Consider the following 15,123-nt stretch of genomic DNA (forward strand, 5'->3'; position numbering starts at 1 on the left):
TATTTGCAACTGAAATATGTCAATTTGGTTTGTTTTCATTTACATAAATGTATGATTGCCTGTGTCATAAATGATACTCAATAAAGATGTTTCCTGTTTAAAAAACAAAGGCAGCTACAGAAAACAAGCATTTAAGCCCTGTAAGAAAACCAGCTCCATTTATTTGAAAATAATGAAAGTCCGATCTGGGGTATAAAAAGCAACTGTTCAGGAAAGTTAGCTTGCTGGTTTATCTCTGTGCTATCTTTTCCCTATTAATGTAAGGATAGAGTTCTGAAATGCCATTTATGGTATGAGAAAAGTTAACTGTCAGTCTGTCAGTGTCTCATCAATTGCCAGTGACAGGAACAGTACATATGTAAGAGTCATATCAGTAATAAAAAAAACACCTAACTGAATAAACAAAGGTTTTTAATCTTACACAGATCACATTTGTTCCTCTTGAAATAAACTTAGGAAACCTGCCTGCAATGCCCAGATGAGAGTACCATAATAAAGGACAGTTAGCTGCACATAATATCCAACTTATCATATGTGTTCACTTCTTTTTGTATTTGCATCTGATAGATATCTATACTAAATAATATTTTAATGATATAATTGTCACAGAGTGGTAATGCAGTCAGTTCTGTAAAAGAATACATACTGGAAATAATTTTGTTTTACAAAATATTCCATGTGTGACTGTTTATTTACATATATCATTAGTAAACATTGGTACAACAAATAAGTATGCAACCACAATTTTTCTTGTCTGCTTTTTTTTTTTTTTCGCACAGACTTAGCTAAAGTTTAGACAAAAAGCTCTGACATGATTGCAGTTGGTCCTGTATCTGTTGTAAGAATAGGAATAGCTCTACAGGCCACATAAACATAAGCAACATATGTGGAACATACTACAACAGACATACAACTGCATTGCATTCCCTTACAAAAATGAAAAGATTTATATCCCTGCAGTGCATAATGGCAGTTTAAGTCCATTCAGACAATCATGTACATCAGAAAGGCAAACAGTTTGTAATGAAATCATCTTATTTTGGTCTTTCTTATTTATCTTTCCCAAGCAATTCTGCAGTTCAGAAAAAGAAGATGGGCAGATCCCTTGTTCAGGAAGAATGTTAAAAATTGAGGTCATAATAGGTCAGCTAACACTTTCTTGACCATGGTTTTTGAAACACAAGTGCAATTCTACAGGGATCTGATGTTCACAGTCAAATACTTTAGTACCGTCTGATGTTTACATCATTTACATTTACTGTCCTTACTGCAAAATTAGAGAATACAGGGAGGAATCCATGGATCTGCAGTGTTGCCATTGAAAACAGCCCCTTGTCTCATATCCCATAAGTACCAAGTCTAAGTCAGCAGATTCACGTTTATGAAATAAGGAAATACTTGGAAAATTCTGAAAACAGAAGCTTTGACAAAGACACACATTTTAAAGTTGTTAATAAAGTACATTTTTGCTGTGTGCTTATAAGACTGAAGATACTTAAGAAATGAAGTTTTCTAGACTTAATGTCATATATTAAATAAAGTCGATAATATCATGTCTTTTGTGAAGTATCTGTGTTGCTTGAATTTATATTGATCTTTCTCATACTCTTCTCTTCAGGGGCTGCTAGAAAGGGTTGTGTCAAACTAACCTGAACATTACTAAAAGAGGCGATGCGTCCACTGCCACCTATCTGAATATTGACTGTGGTGGCATAGCTGGCCTTTGGGATCCCTTTCTCTCGGTTTCTCATGCAGTCTGCAGATTCATTCATGTTCACAGCACCATTATCTCTTTCTTCAGTTATGGAACTTGAAGTGCTGTTAGTTGCAGGTTGTGATGAACTTTTCTGAACAGTAGCCTCTGACTGGTATGTGCTACTTTCTGATGATTTTAGCAGTCTTGTTCCAACAAATGACTCCTGATGTTCCCTCAAATGAAGCTTGTCTTGTTCTCTGTATTCATGTACTGCGTACTTAGTCCTAAGATCTCGAACATGTGGCCAGAATAGGCCAGACAACTCTTCTGAGCCAATAGTATTTTTACATGCTCCTTGCCTGCTTGATTGAGTACCAGTACTGCCATAATGAAAACCACCTAATGTTTCCATCTTGCAAAGCCACCCACTTCCTTGTTCAGCACCTAGTGAAGGTCTTCCAATAGGGGAAAAGCAAGAAGAATGGCCATTGTCATTAACTGAAGGCAGACTATTACCTCTTGGTCTCCTGATATTTTCAGATAAACTGCTTGGCCATATACTTTGCTGTGAGCCCAGTATAGGAGGAGACATCATTCGACGTCTCAGGCTTGTTTTAGAAGAGCTTTCAGAAGGTTTGGCTGATGGACTTGTTAATCCTATTGATAATGGAGTAAATGTCCGTGGTCTGGAGCCAGCAAATGAAGAATAAGATAGCTTGCCGTTTGCACTGCTACAGTCTGGTGGGGGTGAACAGACTCTGTTATACAGAGGTGATGGTGACTGGACTCTTGAGCTTGGTTCTGAGGCAGACATATAGCTGTCGCCAGACCTGTACTTCGTGTGATTTGTAGACAGGCTCTGACTGAAAAGGGGATGGGAAGATGCCACCTCCACAGTATCAGATGAAGCTAAATGCAGTGACTGACCAGATAAATTACTGACTTTCTTTGCAGGAAAACATAATGGATGAAATACTGACGGTGAAACTGGTGAAAGGTTTGCTGAACTATCACATGAGGAAGGATCAGATGTAAATCTTTCAAAACATTTTCTTGATGCTTTGTTGCTACCTGGAGACAAAGAAGTTTCAACATTTTTATCTGCATTTTCCATAAGAACATGTAAAGCTTGGTCAGAAGCTGTAGCAGCCTTATCCTGTACTTTCTTTGTTTCTGAATCAGAATGTGAAGTAATAACAACAGTTGAATCACAATGTGATACTTGATTGGTTTGGGATGCAGTAATTTCCTCTTCAAATGACCTTTTTGCTGTTTCAAATGACACTATATTTTTCAGAATAGACAGCTGAGGAGAAGTATGTGATTTTACAAAGTTCTTGGTAAATCCAGATGCTTTTAAATACTTTGAAATGGCAGCAGATCCAGAGGAAGGCATTTTGCGAACTGCAGGAGACTGATGACTTGCATCTGAGCTTAAAAGTGGTAGTTGAATTTCCTGGTTAGAACATAATGCTAAAATTGCATTCAGATTTTTAATTTTGTCACTGAGGTCTAATGATTGCAAACCAGGTGGTTGAAGCTGTGGACTTAGTGCTGTTTGATCAGTTATAATGTTATTTAGTAATGAAGGCTGTTCATTTGGGGTGCATGCAGTTAATTCTGGTGCTTCTGTTTTACTGTTTCCCTGCATGCCAGGACCTGAACAATCCCTAGAAGGTGAACATGAACTGAAGGAGTGTTTCTTTGAGTGAAGATGTGAAAGGTCTGCTGGAATCTCAGACTCTTCTGGATTTGCTAATGTTATTTCTTCATTCCTGGTTGATGAAAGTATGGGTGATTCACTTTCTAATGCCTGACATAGTGAGGCATCAGTTGTCATGCTTCCATTGCTGTTAGACATAGTACTTAAAACTGCTTCTGACACAGGCCGAGAAAATGACAACTTTTCTTTTGCAGGGAAATTTTTGGACTGCGAATCTGATTGTAAATTGGCGAAGTCTGATGTTAGTTGCTCTTGCATGTATTCATTGTTAACAGATGCGACATGAATTTCTGTTTCACTGATGTCCACATGGTTCAGTGATGTACTTGGCTGGTGCAAAGAGGAACAAATGGAGACAATCCTGATATCAGATTCTTCAGAGCAGTTTTGAAGTGTACATTTGTCTGTACTTTCACAAGAAACTGGTGATGATTCATTAGTCATGTTTTTTGGGATTGTGGGTGCAGGTTGGGGTGAATGTATTTCCATCACAGGAAGCTGTAACTCTGTTGGTACTAAGTTAACCTGTTGTTGTGTTTCACATGCCACTTCTGCTATCCCATCTTTGACTTTCTGCTTACATTTGTCTTGCCCTTCATCGTGCAGGCCTACATTTTCCAACAATGCTGAACATTCAAAAACTGTTACTAAATGTTCTGTCTGATTTACATGTCGGTCACCTATTGAAATAATTGTTTCATTTACAGAATCTGTACTGCTCGTTGATGATGATGATGATGAGGATGAAGAAAGTACTACTTTTGATTTACTTATTGAAGAAGATGTTACTGCAGTACTGGTATTTCCAAAGTCTGTTAAATTTGTATGAGGAAGAGGAATGTCTGCAGCTTCCTCCACTGCTTCTGAACTTAACTCAGCGGGATTGATTGGAGCCTTGTTCACTACCGCTGAAGTTACAAGGTTATAGCTTGACTCTTCAGAAGTGTGATGTTGCTGCAATATGGTTTCTTTGCTAGTAAATGAAGTCTCAGAATATTCAAGGTAGTGGGACACAGTCTGTTTACTTAAATTGGACTGCCTTAGTAATTGTGAACTCACTGACTTCATACCGCAGTCTCTTTGAATGTACTCCTCTTTTATCTTGGTGTTTTCCAGAGGCAGATCACTGGCACTGAAAGACCATGTCAGAAACTTCTGTTTGCCTTCTTCTAGGTCATGGGTACTCTCCTTAGCTGCAGTGATCAGTGATGTATTTTCTTGGATGTGGTATACCTGTGGAGTATCATGGATGAGGACGTGTCCATAAATTTGGGGTTCCCCAAAATTCCTCCTGTTACCTAAAACAGAGTGAGAAAGAATTTGCCAAATGTAACTATGAAAATGTCAGTTCTGAAAAGTGTTATCATTGCAAAGTAATGCAAGCATTAGACTTATTTTTTAAATAAAGCAGAATCAATTTAAAAAACAAGGCTTTATGTATGACTTTCCTTGATAGGGAGTTACAGTTAAAGAACTTTCATTTATCATAATTTACAAAGCCTTACCTCTCAATGGGGTAGTAAAGTACAGTTTCAAAGAACAAATGAGAGATGCTAGGTAATTCACTTCTTTCACATGTAGAAAATATTTCAGAAAAGATAAGTTTTCTAACTTTTTGTTTATGTGTGTGTGTGCATGTGTGTGTGTGTGTGTGTGTGTGTGTGTGTGTGTGTGTGTGTATGTACTTATGTATTTTATATATGTGTGTGTGTGTGTGTGTGTGGTGTGTGTGTGTGTGTGTGTGTATGTGTCTGTATGTGTGTGTATGTATTTTATATATATATATATATATATATATATATATATATATATATATACATACACACACATGTATGTGCAAATATGTATATATATATATATATATACACATAATATATATATATATATATATATATATATATATATATATATATATATGTATATATTGAAATGTCTAAACTCACATACATATAAAACCATTTAATCTACAACAATTAAAACAAATAAAATACAATTTAATAAAAAATAAAACAGTGTTTTTGGGAGGGCAAGAGTCCCCCTGTACCCCCACACCCCATGTAAATTAGATATTCTAACTCTTCTAAATCTGTGATCGTACAACAGTTGGGAAAATGGCAAATTCCCACAGTCCGCTGAGTGCAGTCCCACAAAGACTACACCCAAAATGCAGCATTGCTATAGCTGAGTATGTCAATGTTTACCTACATTGCTATCACAAAAGCTAAATGCACATTGTCAAAAATACATTGATGAGCCTGTGAAGAGAGGTGGTTAAACTGTAAGTATAAAAATCCTTACTAATGAAAAAAGTGCCAAAGATGAAAGACAAGTTCTGACTAAAAAGGGGGAGAAACATATGCTATCTTATCATTTTTATTAAAGTAACATTTTTATTGATTAGATGGTTGTGGTAATAATAATAATAATAATAATAATAATAATAATAATAATAATAATAATATAGAGTACAGTCAGGAGTACCTGGTTTACAACTCTAGGAGCAGGGCTTGTCAGTGCACAAACTTTTTGGCTCGTGTGCAACTTGCTATTGCTGAAATTTCAAGGGTATTTTTACAAGAAAAACATCAACTCAAAGGGCCTGTGTCTATATAGGGTACTGACAAACACTTGAGGGGAAATTATTAAAGTGGACCTTGGCGATTTATGGATGAAGTGTTAAGGGAGATATTCTGAAATTAGGTTAGACAATAGCTTAGTAGTTAGGCAGAACTTATCTAAAAGAAATAATTAGCTTTTTCAGGAATGATGGATACTGGGGAATCACCTAATTGGCTCCTACCTGGCTGCTTCTAGTGCTGGTCTCACCACAGCATCATGCTTCTGGCATACAATGCTTCTTTGCTTCTTCTGTTATCAGAAGCAAATCAGTAGCACCAATCCCAAGCTGAGAAGCAGGCCACAGACTCTTTGCTGATCAATACTTTTGTCCCAGATAAGGCAGGGGCCTGTAGGATTGTTGCAGTCTTTTAATGGTAGATGCCTTAAATAGCAAGCAGACCAGTCAGGAAGGTCCAACACAGACACCCACTGCCCACTCACAGACAGTCATGACTCAATGACCCTCTATTCCTTCTGTCACCAGGAGCAGTAGCACAAATTCCAAGCTGTCCAAATAAGTGGAGAAGGGGAGCAAGGAGGGGTGCTGACGATGGAGTTCATCTGAAAGGGGAACAATCAGATGTAGTAAGAACTATAAGTCAGGATTAGAAAGAAGCTGTATATGGAAATATACTTACTGGTGCTCTGTCTGAGGTATGATACCATGTGAAAGGTAACCTGTGGCCGATCTCTAAACTTTCTTTCAGCCTTCAAAATTAATGCAATCCAGGTTTGCCATTGTGTACATAGGCAGTATTGATTAAATCAGTAAATAAAGTAATAAAGCTGAACATTTAGTTAGTGCATAGCTTCAGCAATTTCTTCTAAGAGCTCATGTTTGGTGTCTATTTAAAGAAGAGTGGTGGTGTCATTTCTCTGGCTGAAGCAGTGCAAACAGGCAGAGAGAGAGAATGAGAGGTGTGCTACTGGTTCAAGTACATCCTGACCTGGGAGTACAGCATGCCAGGAGGGGAGGGAGAGCAGCAGGAGACTAGGGATGAGGTTAGAACATACGGACAAGGCTATACAGGGTACTGCCAAACACATGATAGGAGAGTACTAAAGTAGACCCTGACAATTAAAGTAGTTAAAGCAAAGTTTGGTTAGCCTGGAAAGTATGAAATACATATTTTAGAAAGAAGATGGCTGGGAGAAAGGTCATAAAAGGGGACCCTGGAAGAAAGGACCAGTTTGATATTAATTCCAGTAAGACACTCAATCAGCCTAAGCATTTGTGTATGCAGGAGCCAGGACAGGAGGTAGAGAAAAGGAAAGAGGGGAGAATGACCTATTGATTGAGATGGGTGATTACAAAGGTCATTATGAAGTATTTTTCCTGTGTGCCTACAAGGTTTTATCAGTTGTTCACTTTCTCCTGAAAAGTTGGGAATTTAGACAAGTTGGATGCTCTAGTCATACCAATCAGAAGGTCAGGACTGGAAGGAAATTGTGGAGTGTAAAATATAGTTATTAAGTTTACGTCTGCCTTGGCTTTCAGGCTGGTTGAGTCGGTGATGGTCTGAAGGCTTGGTTTGCCATGCTCCACTGTGTAAGAGAGATATGGATTTGCATAGCAGCTAACTTAAAATAAATTTGGTGCCTGTGAGGCAGACTATCAAACAGAATATGGTGTCTGTTGTAACTGACTGATGGCTGCCAGCAGAAAAAATACTCTCATCTAATATTACTAGTTGCACAGTATCAGCACATTAACTAAATTAATAAATCAGTAATGTAGATGACCATGCAGTTAATTTGGCATCATTTGATAATGAACACATGCCCATTCTTACAAGGGTTTGTGTTTGGTGTCTTACTTCCAATCTAGTAGCATGTTTCTGAGCATGTATTTGATGATGTCTTCATTTGTAATAGGGTGGATAATTTATCTCTCATCTTTAAAGAAAGATGTCTGTGCAGGGCAGCGCATGTTCAGAAGTGGAGGGACAGACAGATGAACAGAGAGTTAGGGAAGAAGAGCTACATCTACAACACATGAAAATACTCTGCCCCTTTTCTCCAAGACGTTTTCATTCATGTTCACTGTCTCCATTTGATGCCTTTCAGTATAGCTAGTGACCCCTCCATTCTGCCTTAGTATCTCCTTTCATATATCCTCCATTTACTTGAACCTTTATCCTCACAGTACTTACAATCCTGTGTTGTTACATTTTGTGCACTTTTCCCTTCTGACAGTCACTTGAATCTATTATGCAATACTGAAGGCCAAAGCATAGTTTGAGAAATGTGGCAAACTCCAACCTATCTGTGTTCCTTTCCTATCTAGAGTTGTTTCCTTGTTATTATCCCATCTTAGCCTCTCCAGCCTATTACTATTTATTTACTATTTGTTCACCTAGTACGTGGACTGGTATTGACCCTGTTCAGCCATGATGCAAACTGAAAGACCAGTGAATATATCACGATGTTTCAAACAACAATATTATATATAAAATGAGTATATTGCAAAATTCAGAAGATAATTGCAAGATTGAATGCAGATAGGGTGAGGTTAAAGAATCAAGTCAGAGTGCACTGAGAAAAGTAAAAGATATATACAAAATGCAAGTTAAAATATGCAATGCAGATCAATCATAAATATAATATATAAATTCCTATATGCATGTGAAATATATTTGTATGAGATGCCACATTAAGAAGATGAAAAAAGATTCTTACATCTATTCTTAAATATACTCTGTTATTCAGGCTATATTTGTACTATCCACAAATATCTCAGATTTCAGTCTGCACCAGGACTGGAAGGTTCTGCAGGATCAAATGGAGTTGTGAACATCCTGAGAAACAAAGGTGTGCCTCAAAGATCTATAATTGGGTCACTTTTGCTCAGCATTTGCCAAACCACTGCCTGCATAGTGCAATAAAGTGGATGAGATGCCATATACTGATGATTCAGATATTCGGAAGTCAGCTGAGACTCATAACAAGGTCCAAAAACTACAGGCAGGTTCACATGTACTTAATAAGTGACAGAGTAAATCCCAGCAGACAGTAAATTGTAAATCAATTTCATTTGTACTGCTATACAGCCCTACATAGTACTACCCATTTATTAACCAAGGAGGCCATCTGGGCAGACAGTCTCTTTTCAGAGGCAACCCAGCAGCAATGCCTGATTAAGTAAATTGTTCAAGGTGACATGTCAGACAAATGAGGGCAAAGGGAATCAAACCCTGTATTACAGGAACTACACCTCATAGTCTTACCCCTCTGAGCAAGCAGCCAGCATGTTTTATTTATTTATTTATTGACATTTGATTACTGGTAAAATCTGAGTGGGTAGAAGCCGATTTTCAGTGGAGGCCTGAAGAGAAAAGCTTCAAATTATTACAAAACATTTTAAGAACAAAAATTATACAATCTTCATAAATGAAACAAAAACATCTGCAGTTCAAATAATTATAACAAGTTAGACATAATATAAAAACATTGGTTAATAATCGATTCAAGGTATATGACTAACATCTAATATTTATAGAAATTTTAGACAGTTTGTAGAGAAATTAAAGGTAAGTTAGTGTAATACAAACAGGAATTGCAATATGAAGTGAGGAAAAACAGGGGTGTAAGGAATGAAAAGGTACTTGTTCACATTATAGCAATAACCCACGCCTGGGTGTGGGTAATGCTGGATTTACCCACGGTTGGTGTGGTTTTCGCCCTCGGGACCAAACAAAGACAACCATGGGTAAATACAGCATTACCCACACCCAGAAGTGGGTTATTGCTATTATACCATGACATTATTTAAGAAAAGAAACTATTACTTTTCTTAAATAATGGCATAGTATAATGCCTGTTTGCTGCCCTTCCGCAGATGTCTGGCATCCGCGGCAGTTCTGATGTACTGTGCGCCTGCGCAGTACATCAGAGCTGCGAAACGGAGAAAGCAAGATCTCCGTTGCTTTTTACTGTTTCGCTATGTTAAATGGGTTTAACATAGCGAGACAGCTTTAAAATAAGCAACGGAGTTGTCCGTTGCTTATTTTAAAACTGTCTCGCTATGTTAAACCCATTTAACATAGCGAAACAGTAAAAAAAGCAATGGAGATCTTGCTTTCTCCGTTGCTTTTTTTAAAAACTGTCTCGCTATGTTAAATGGGTTTAGCATAGCGAGACAGCTTTAAAATAAGCAACGGAGATCTCCGTTGCTTATTTTAAAGCTGTCTCGCTATGTTAAACCCATTTAACATAGCGAGACAGTGTTTTAAAAATAGAGTTATACTAATGGAAAATAGTCCGGGCGACCGGACCTTTTTCCAGTACTATAACTCGATTTACAATGTGCACGCTGGCCAATCAGCGTGCACGTTTTGGAATATTAATGGGGGGTCATGGTATAATTAGGAATATAGCTTATCCCAGTTTTGAGCAAGAACACAGCCAGATTTTAGATAGGAAGTCTTACAAAGTGGTTTTGAAAGATGGGATGGAGGGTATAGACCTGATGAATACAAGTAAGAGTTCCAGGCCTTAGCAAACGTATATGAGTACAGACAGTGCCCAGCAGATTTGCTAGGTTTTTAGACAGACAGGAGTTTTTGATTACTGAATCACAATGACCAACGAGGAACATAGTTGTATGGAATGTTTTTTAGTGCTGGACAGGTAGATGGATGCTGGATAATTTTATAGGTGGCAAGAGGCTGTGTATATGTTAGTTAATGAGCCAGTTTTAGTCAATTTAGGCTTTTCAGTGCTATATACCATCTCACTTAACAAAGAGTAATATTTAAAAAGATAAATTGTGTTGTGCAACTAGAATACGGTGGAATCTTACTGGACACCATTCTGTCACTGGAGAAGTAAATGATACCTTGCATCAGAAAGAGCAATGAAATGAATGCTCAGTAGCTTATCAGTAGAATCTGAGCCTATCTGCCCTCCTTCTCTAGATCCAAACTTAGTTCTTTCTTATAATAAAATGAATTGCATGCTGCTTCATTTACACTGGTCTATCATCTGGTAATTTAAGCAAACTAGAACAGATTTATAATAAATATGCTAGATTTGTAACTCAGGTCAGCTCTTAGAACTTACCACTACAACCTGTTAGCTGCCTTGTACTGACCTACTTTGAAATGTAAGCCGCACTTAACAAGAGTTAAGATTGCCTTTCAATTTCTGTACACAGAAAAGTAGTCTTCCTAGGCAGAAATTTATAGAGTAGAGCACACTAAACAAAAATGTAAGACAAACTGGCAGTTATAGGTTCCAAAATCCTGAAGTCACAACTCTTATAGAGATTCCCACTCTAGTAATTATGTTGGTGGAAATATAGCACGGTCCCCAGTGATTCTGAATGGCAGCATGAAAGATGCATTCAAGAAGGAACTTATTCTCACTTTGTCTCCAAAAGGAACTGTAATTGCAAGAAAAACTCACCTAAACTGTGATTTGCAGGCATTCACTGCCACTTGCATACTCCTATCTTATTAGCGCATAAAATCTTATTCATGTCTGATTGTCCTAGAACTAACAATATCTTGAAATGGGGTTTCATTTCTAGAACAAAAGATCACAGCGTCAAATAGCTCGGCAAATGGAGGAGATTGATAAGGGAAGATCAGCAATACCCCAAAATGCATTAAAAATTATATTTTTGCAGGACTTTTAGCAATGATGCTGCAAGCAGAAGCAAGGATCCTAGCATTCTGTCTCCCTTCTCATAAAGTATATTAGGGACATATCCTCATAGTGAATGAATTAACAGCATTGTACATGTCTTGTACTGGTGCCAGTAATAAAAAGAATGGAAAGCAAATTGTCTCCCAGTTGCTAAACTCAGATAAGTATACTAACTAACCATATGGTGATGATAGTACAACAGGCTTTTGCACATCAGCAGCAGGTTGACCACAATACTAGTGCTGCTATGGACTCTGTGGTCCTACTAAACAAGGTTATTTTTGCTTAGCTATAAAAGTGAATTCTAATCTAGATGATTTCATGTCAGGAGCTGTCATTAGAGAGGCCATGATGGGGTCTAACTTACATGAACATTCCAATGCTGTTTAAGATCTGCAGCAGCATAATAAAAAATAGAAGAAAATCCAAGAAAAAGCAACAAGAGCTCAATGCCAAACACTATTTTAATGAGTAAAATAATAAAACACAGCAAAGCTTTTGAGTTACAAAACTCTTTCTCAGTGCAACTACACGTCATTATCATCATAGTGTTTAAATATTTACACCAGCCAAGCATGCACATCCTTAAAATCACACGGGTTATTAAATAGCTAGATACAGTTAAAATAAAACAACATAGTAAAAGGAACACGCACACACATATATAAAAATAAGCCCAGAACCAAATAAAAATAAACTTATAATAAAATACAAATATAAATAAACAATATATTACATATAAGTATTACTAATAACTGTACTATTATTAAAAATAGAAGAAACAGTGGTGAGTTTTAAGATAAAAACTTGGCTTATTCATGAAAGACAATTGACTGAGCATGCAGAACAATCCTACCGATAGTGGATGTTTCCAGTGGGTGGAACTATGCTTTATTCACTCAGCAGCATCTATCCAGGTGGGCAGGACTCACAGAACATGATGCACATATAAATAGGGCCTACAGGTTATATGCAAGAGGTTGAATGAGCTGCTAAGAAGACCAATGCAAATATTAGTTAGATTAAAAACATTTGCATTTAAGGGGAGGCTTCTTACTGCTATCTGGAATCCCCATTAGGAGTCATAAGCTGAAGACATTAAAGTATTTCTGGGGAATGATTGTTCAGCATCAACAAGACAGAAGCAAGCATCTCTTTTTGCCTGTAATGAAGGAATAAAACTGGAACAGACTTTGGTACAAACTGCTGTACCCTGCTTCCTCCATGTTATTTCTCTCAGTTGGGTTAAACTGTTTGCAGAGGTGAAAAAAAGCATTGAAATATATGAGAATGTATGCAGGGATGCCAACCTCACAATCATTGACACCAAGGAGGTCATTAGAGGTACAGGCAGTTAGCAGTATTCCGGACTGGGATACACAAGAAGCAGTGGTTACAAAGGGAGGACATGGCACCTTTCTGATCTTCAAGACCAGCCCAAGAACCTAACATTAGGATCAGCACTGAAATGGAAGATGACCAGAATACAAAGTAGTATTGCCCATTAAGAAGTGCAACAACTGAATAATGGCTATATAGCTCAACTATTAAGTTAATGCTTTTCTTCAGAAGTTTAATTCTTAATATGTTAGAATGACAAAGAGGGGAGGAGGAAAGGTAAGTTATAGTGAGGAGTGAGGCAGCATGACTGTCAAGAAAGCAATCATGAGTATAAGGAGCTGCATAGGTTCTTATCATACATAATATCTCTGCCTTTGAGGTTTTCATGGCAAGTTGGTCATGTGACATTAATTGCCCAATGGCAAGCTATGGGTCAATGAGTCATGATGTTTCTTCTGTCAGTGCAAAACATTTTGTGGCTTATGTCTATCTCTGGCAGAGTAGGACTTTTTGATTCTGTGGAACAATTTATATAAATACACCTTGTGTAGGGAAATGCCTAGGAAATGGTGAAGTTAATCAGACTCTTGAATATGGAGAAATGGTGAAGTTTATCGGACTCTTGAATATGGATTTTTTATTTCAAATCAGGTTGTCACACAATACATTTCAGATCCTTTTGTAGCATCTGCATTGCTGGAACACTTGCTGTGCTACCAAGTTTCTATTTAAGTACTGCTTAATGCTTCAGGATCATTGTTATTCCTTTTTGGCAGTTGAGTATGTGTTTAAGTCCTGCTGATGGTGATGTTTCAGTTATGGTAATGTTCATTGTTTTAAATCAAGATGATTTTAGTAAATAATATTGTTCTTTATAGGCTATATGTTAATAAAAATTAATTCCAAGCTACTAACTTAAACATTAATCAGTTGTGTATTTTCTCATTTAAAATTAGTTTATTATAATATGTTCACTGAGCAAAGTTGATTATTAGTCACAAAAGTAACTGGAGTTAAATCATTGCCTAATTTTAGGAATAAATCCTACACATTGGAAGACAGTTTTTGCTCGATTACAAAATTGTATGTAGTTTTTCAGAAAATGTTTTTGGCTTGTACTTGTTTTCGGAAGTCTTTATTTATATACAGTCAATGCAGGGAGCAAATTCTGCAGTTTAATGTGACATATAAAAGGAGTTGTGGGAACAAAGCTGCAGTATTATGGGCTGGAGGTAGAGGTCACCTAGTGGTGGTGGGGTGTAGCAGTGTTAGTGAAATTTTGAATGTAGCATAATTACTTAAAGGTATGTAGTAATGTCACAGTTACATGGAAAGTAAATTACATTTCTAATCTTGTTAAAATATACACAATATTTGCCTTGCTGACAAACTATAAACCTGCAATACTGACATTGCAGGAAATACACAAATAATGTGGATATGGTATAACATAACGGCTGTTCTGAAGAAGTTCCAATGAGAAAAGGAACAAAAGAACTTAACCTAATATTAAAGTAATATGGTATGCAGCCAGTCTAGTGCGTGATTTGTTTTTGTATTTATTTTTCTGTTGCTTACCCTGAACTGAAATTGCTTTTTAGTGATTAAATAGTGCAGAAAATTCAAAATTTCAAGGTAGTGACAAAAGAGTGAGGACAGGTTTGATTATGCAGGGGCTCGTCATTAGGGGAAGCTCTTTTCCTGTTTTGATTTTTTCTGTGCGTATTGAAGAAGCCTTGGAATGTAGACAAAGGAGGTATGCAATAAGGAGATGGTGTTGGGGCAATGCTTCACAAATGTTTTCAGGCATGTGCCCATCAGAGCTGATCAAGAGAATCAAAGGTTTTAAGGGTAAAACTTACGATGTTCCAAAAATGGATTATTCCATTTATGGTGACTGGGATTTACTGTTCAGATAACACATTTAAATGGTAGCCCCAGAAAAGTAGTTTGTCAGCTACTGACATTTTTTTGGCTTTTTGGGCTTACAGACACTTAGGTACTTATTGAAAAGAATAGTGTGGTAAACAATGTCACTTATTACTTCCTGAGATTCTTTCCATGGTCCTGATTGGACAGAATATACAAAACCAGA

The 15,123-nt window shown here is 37.1% G+C and overlaps 1 protein-coding gene across 3 annotated transcripts in view; it reads right to left on the reverse strand.

The window, feature by feature from the left end:
* Window positions 1-394: 394 nt before the first annotated feature.
* Window positions 395-15,123, reverse strand: part of PLEKHG2 (pleckstrin homology and RhoGEF domain containing G2) — a 1,701,404-nt gene continuing 1,686,675 nt past the window's right edge. For all 3 annotated transcript variants that reach the window (XM_044062076.1, XM_044062085.1, XM_044062066.1), the window contains exon 19: window positions 395-4,717. In XM_044062076.1, the coding sequence (XP_043918011.1) occupies window positions 1,551-4,717 (3,167 nt within the window). In that variant the 3' untranslated portion in view covers window positions 395-1,550. The remainder of the gene's footprint in view (window positions 4,718-15,123) is intronic.

Source organism: Protopterus annectens, chromosome 1.part0 (genome assembly GCF_019279795.1).
Source record: "Protopterus annectens isolate FY-2018-M chromosome 1.part0, PAN1.0, whole genome shotgun sequence".
NCBI classification, from domain to species: Eukaryota; Metazoa; Chordata; order Ceratodontiformes; family Protopteridae; genus Protopterus; species Protopterus annectens.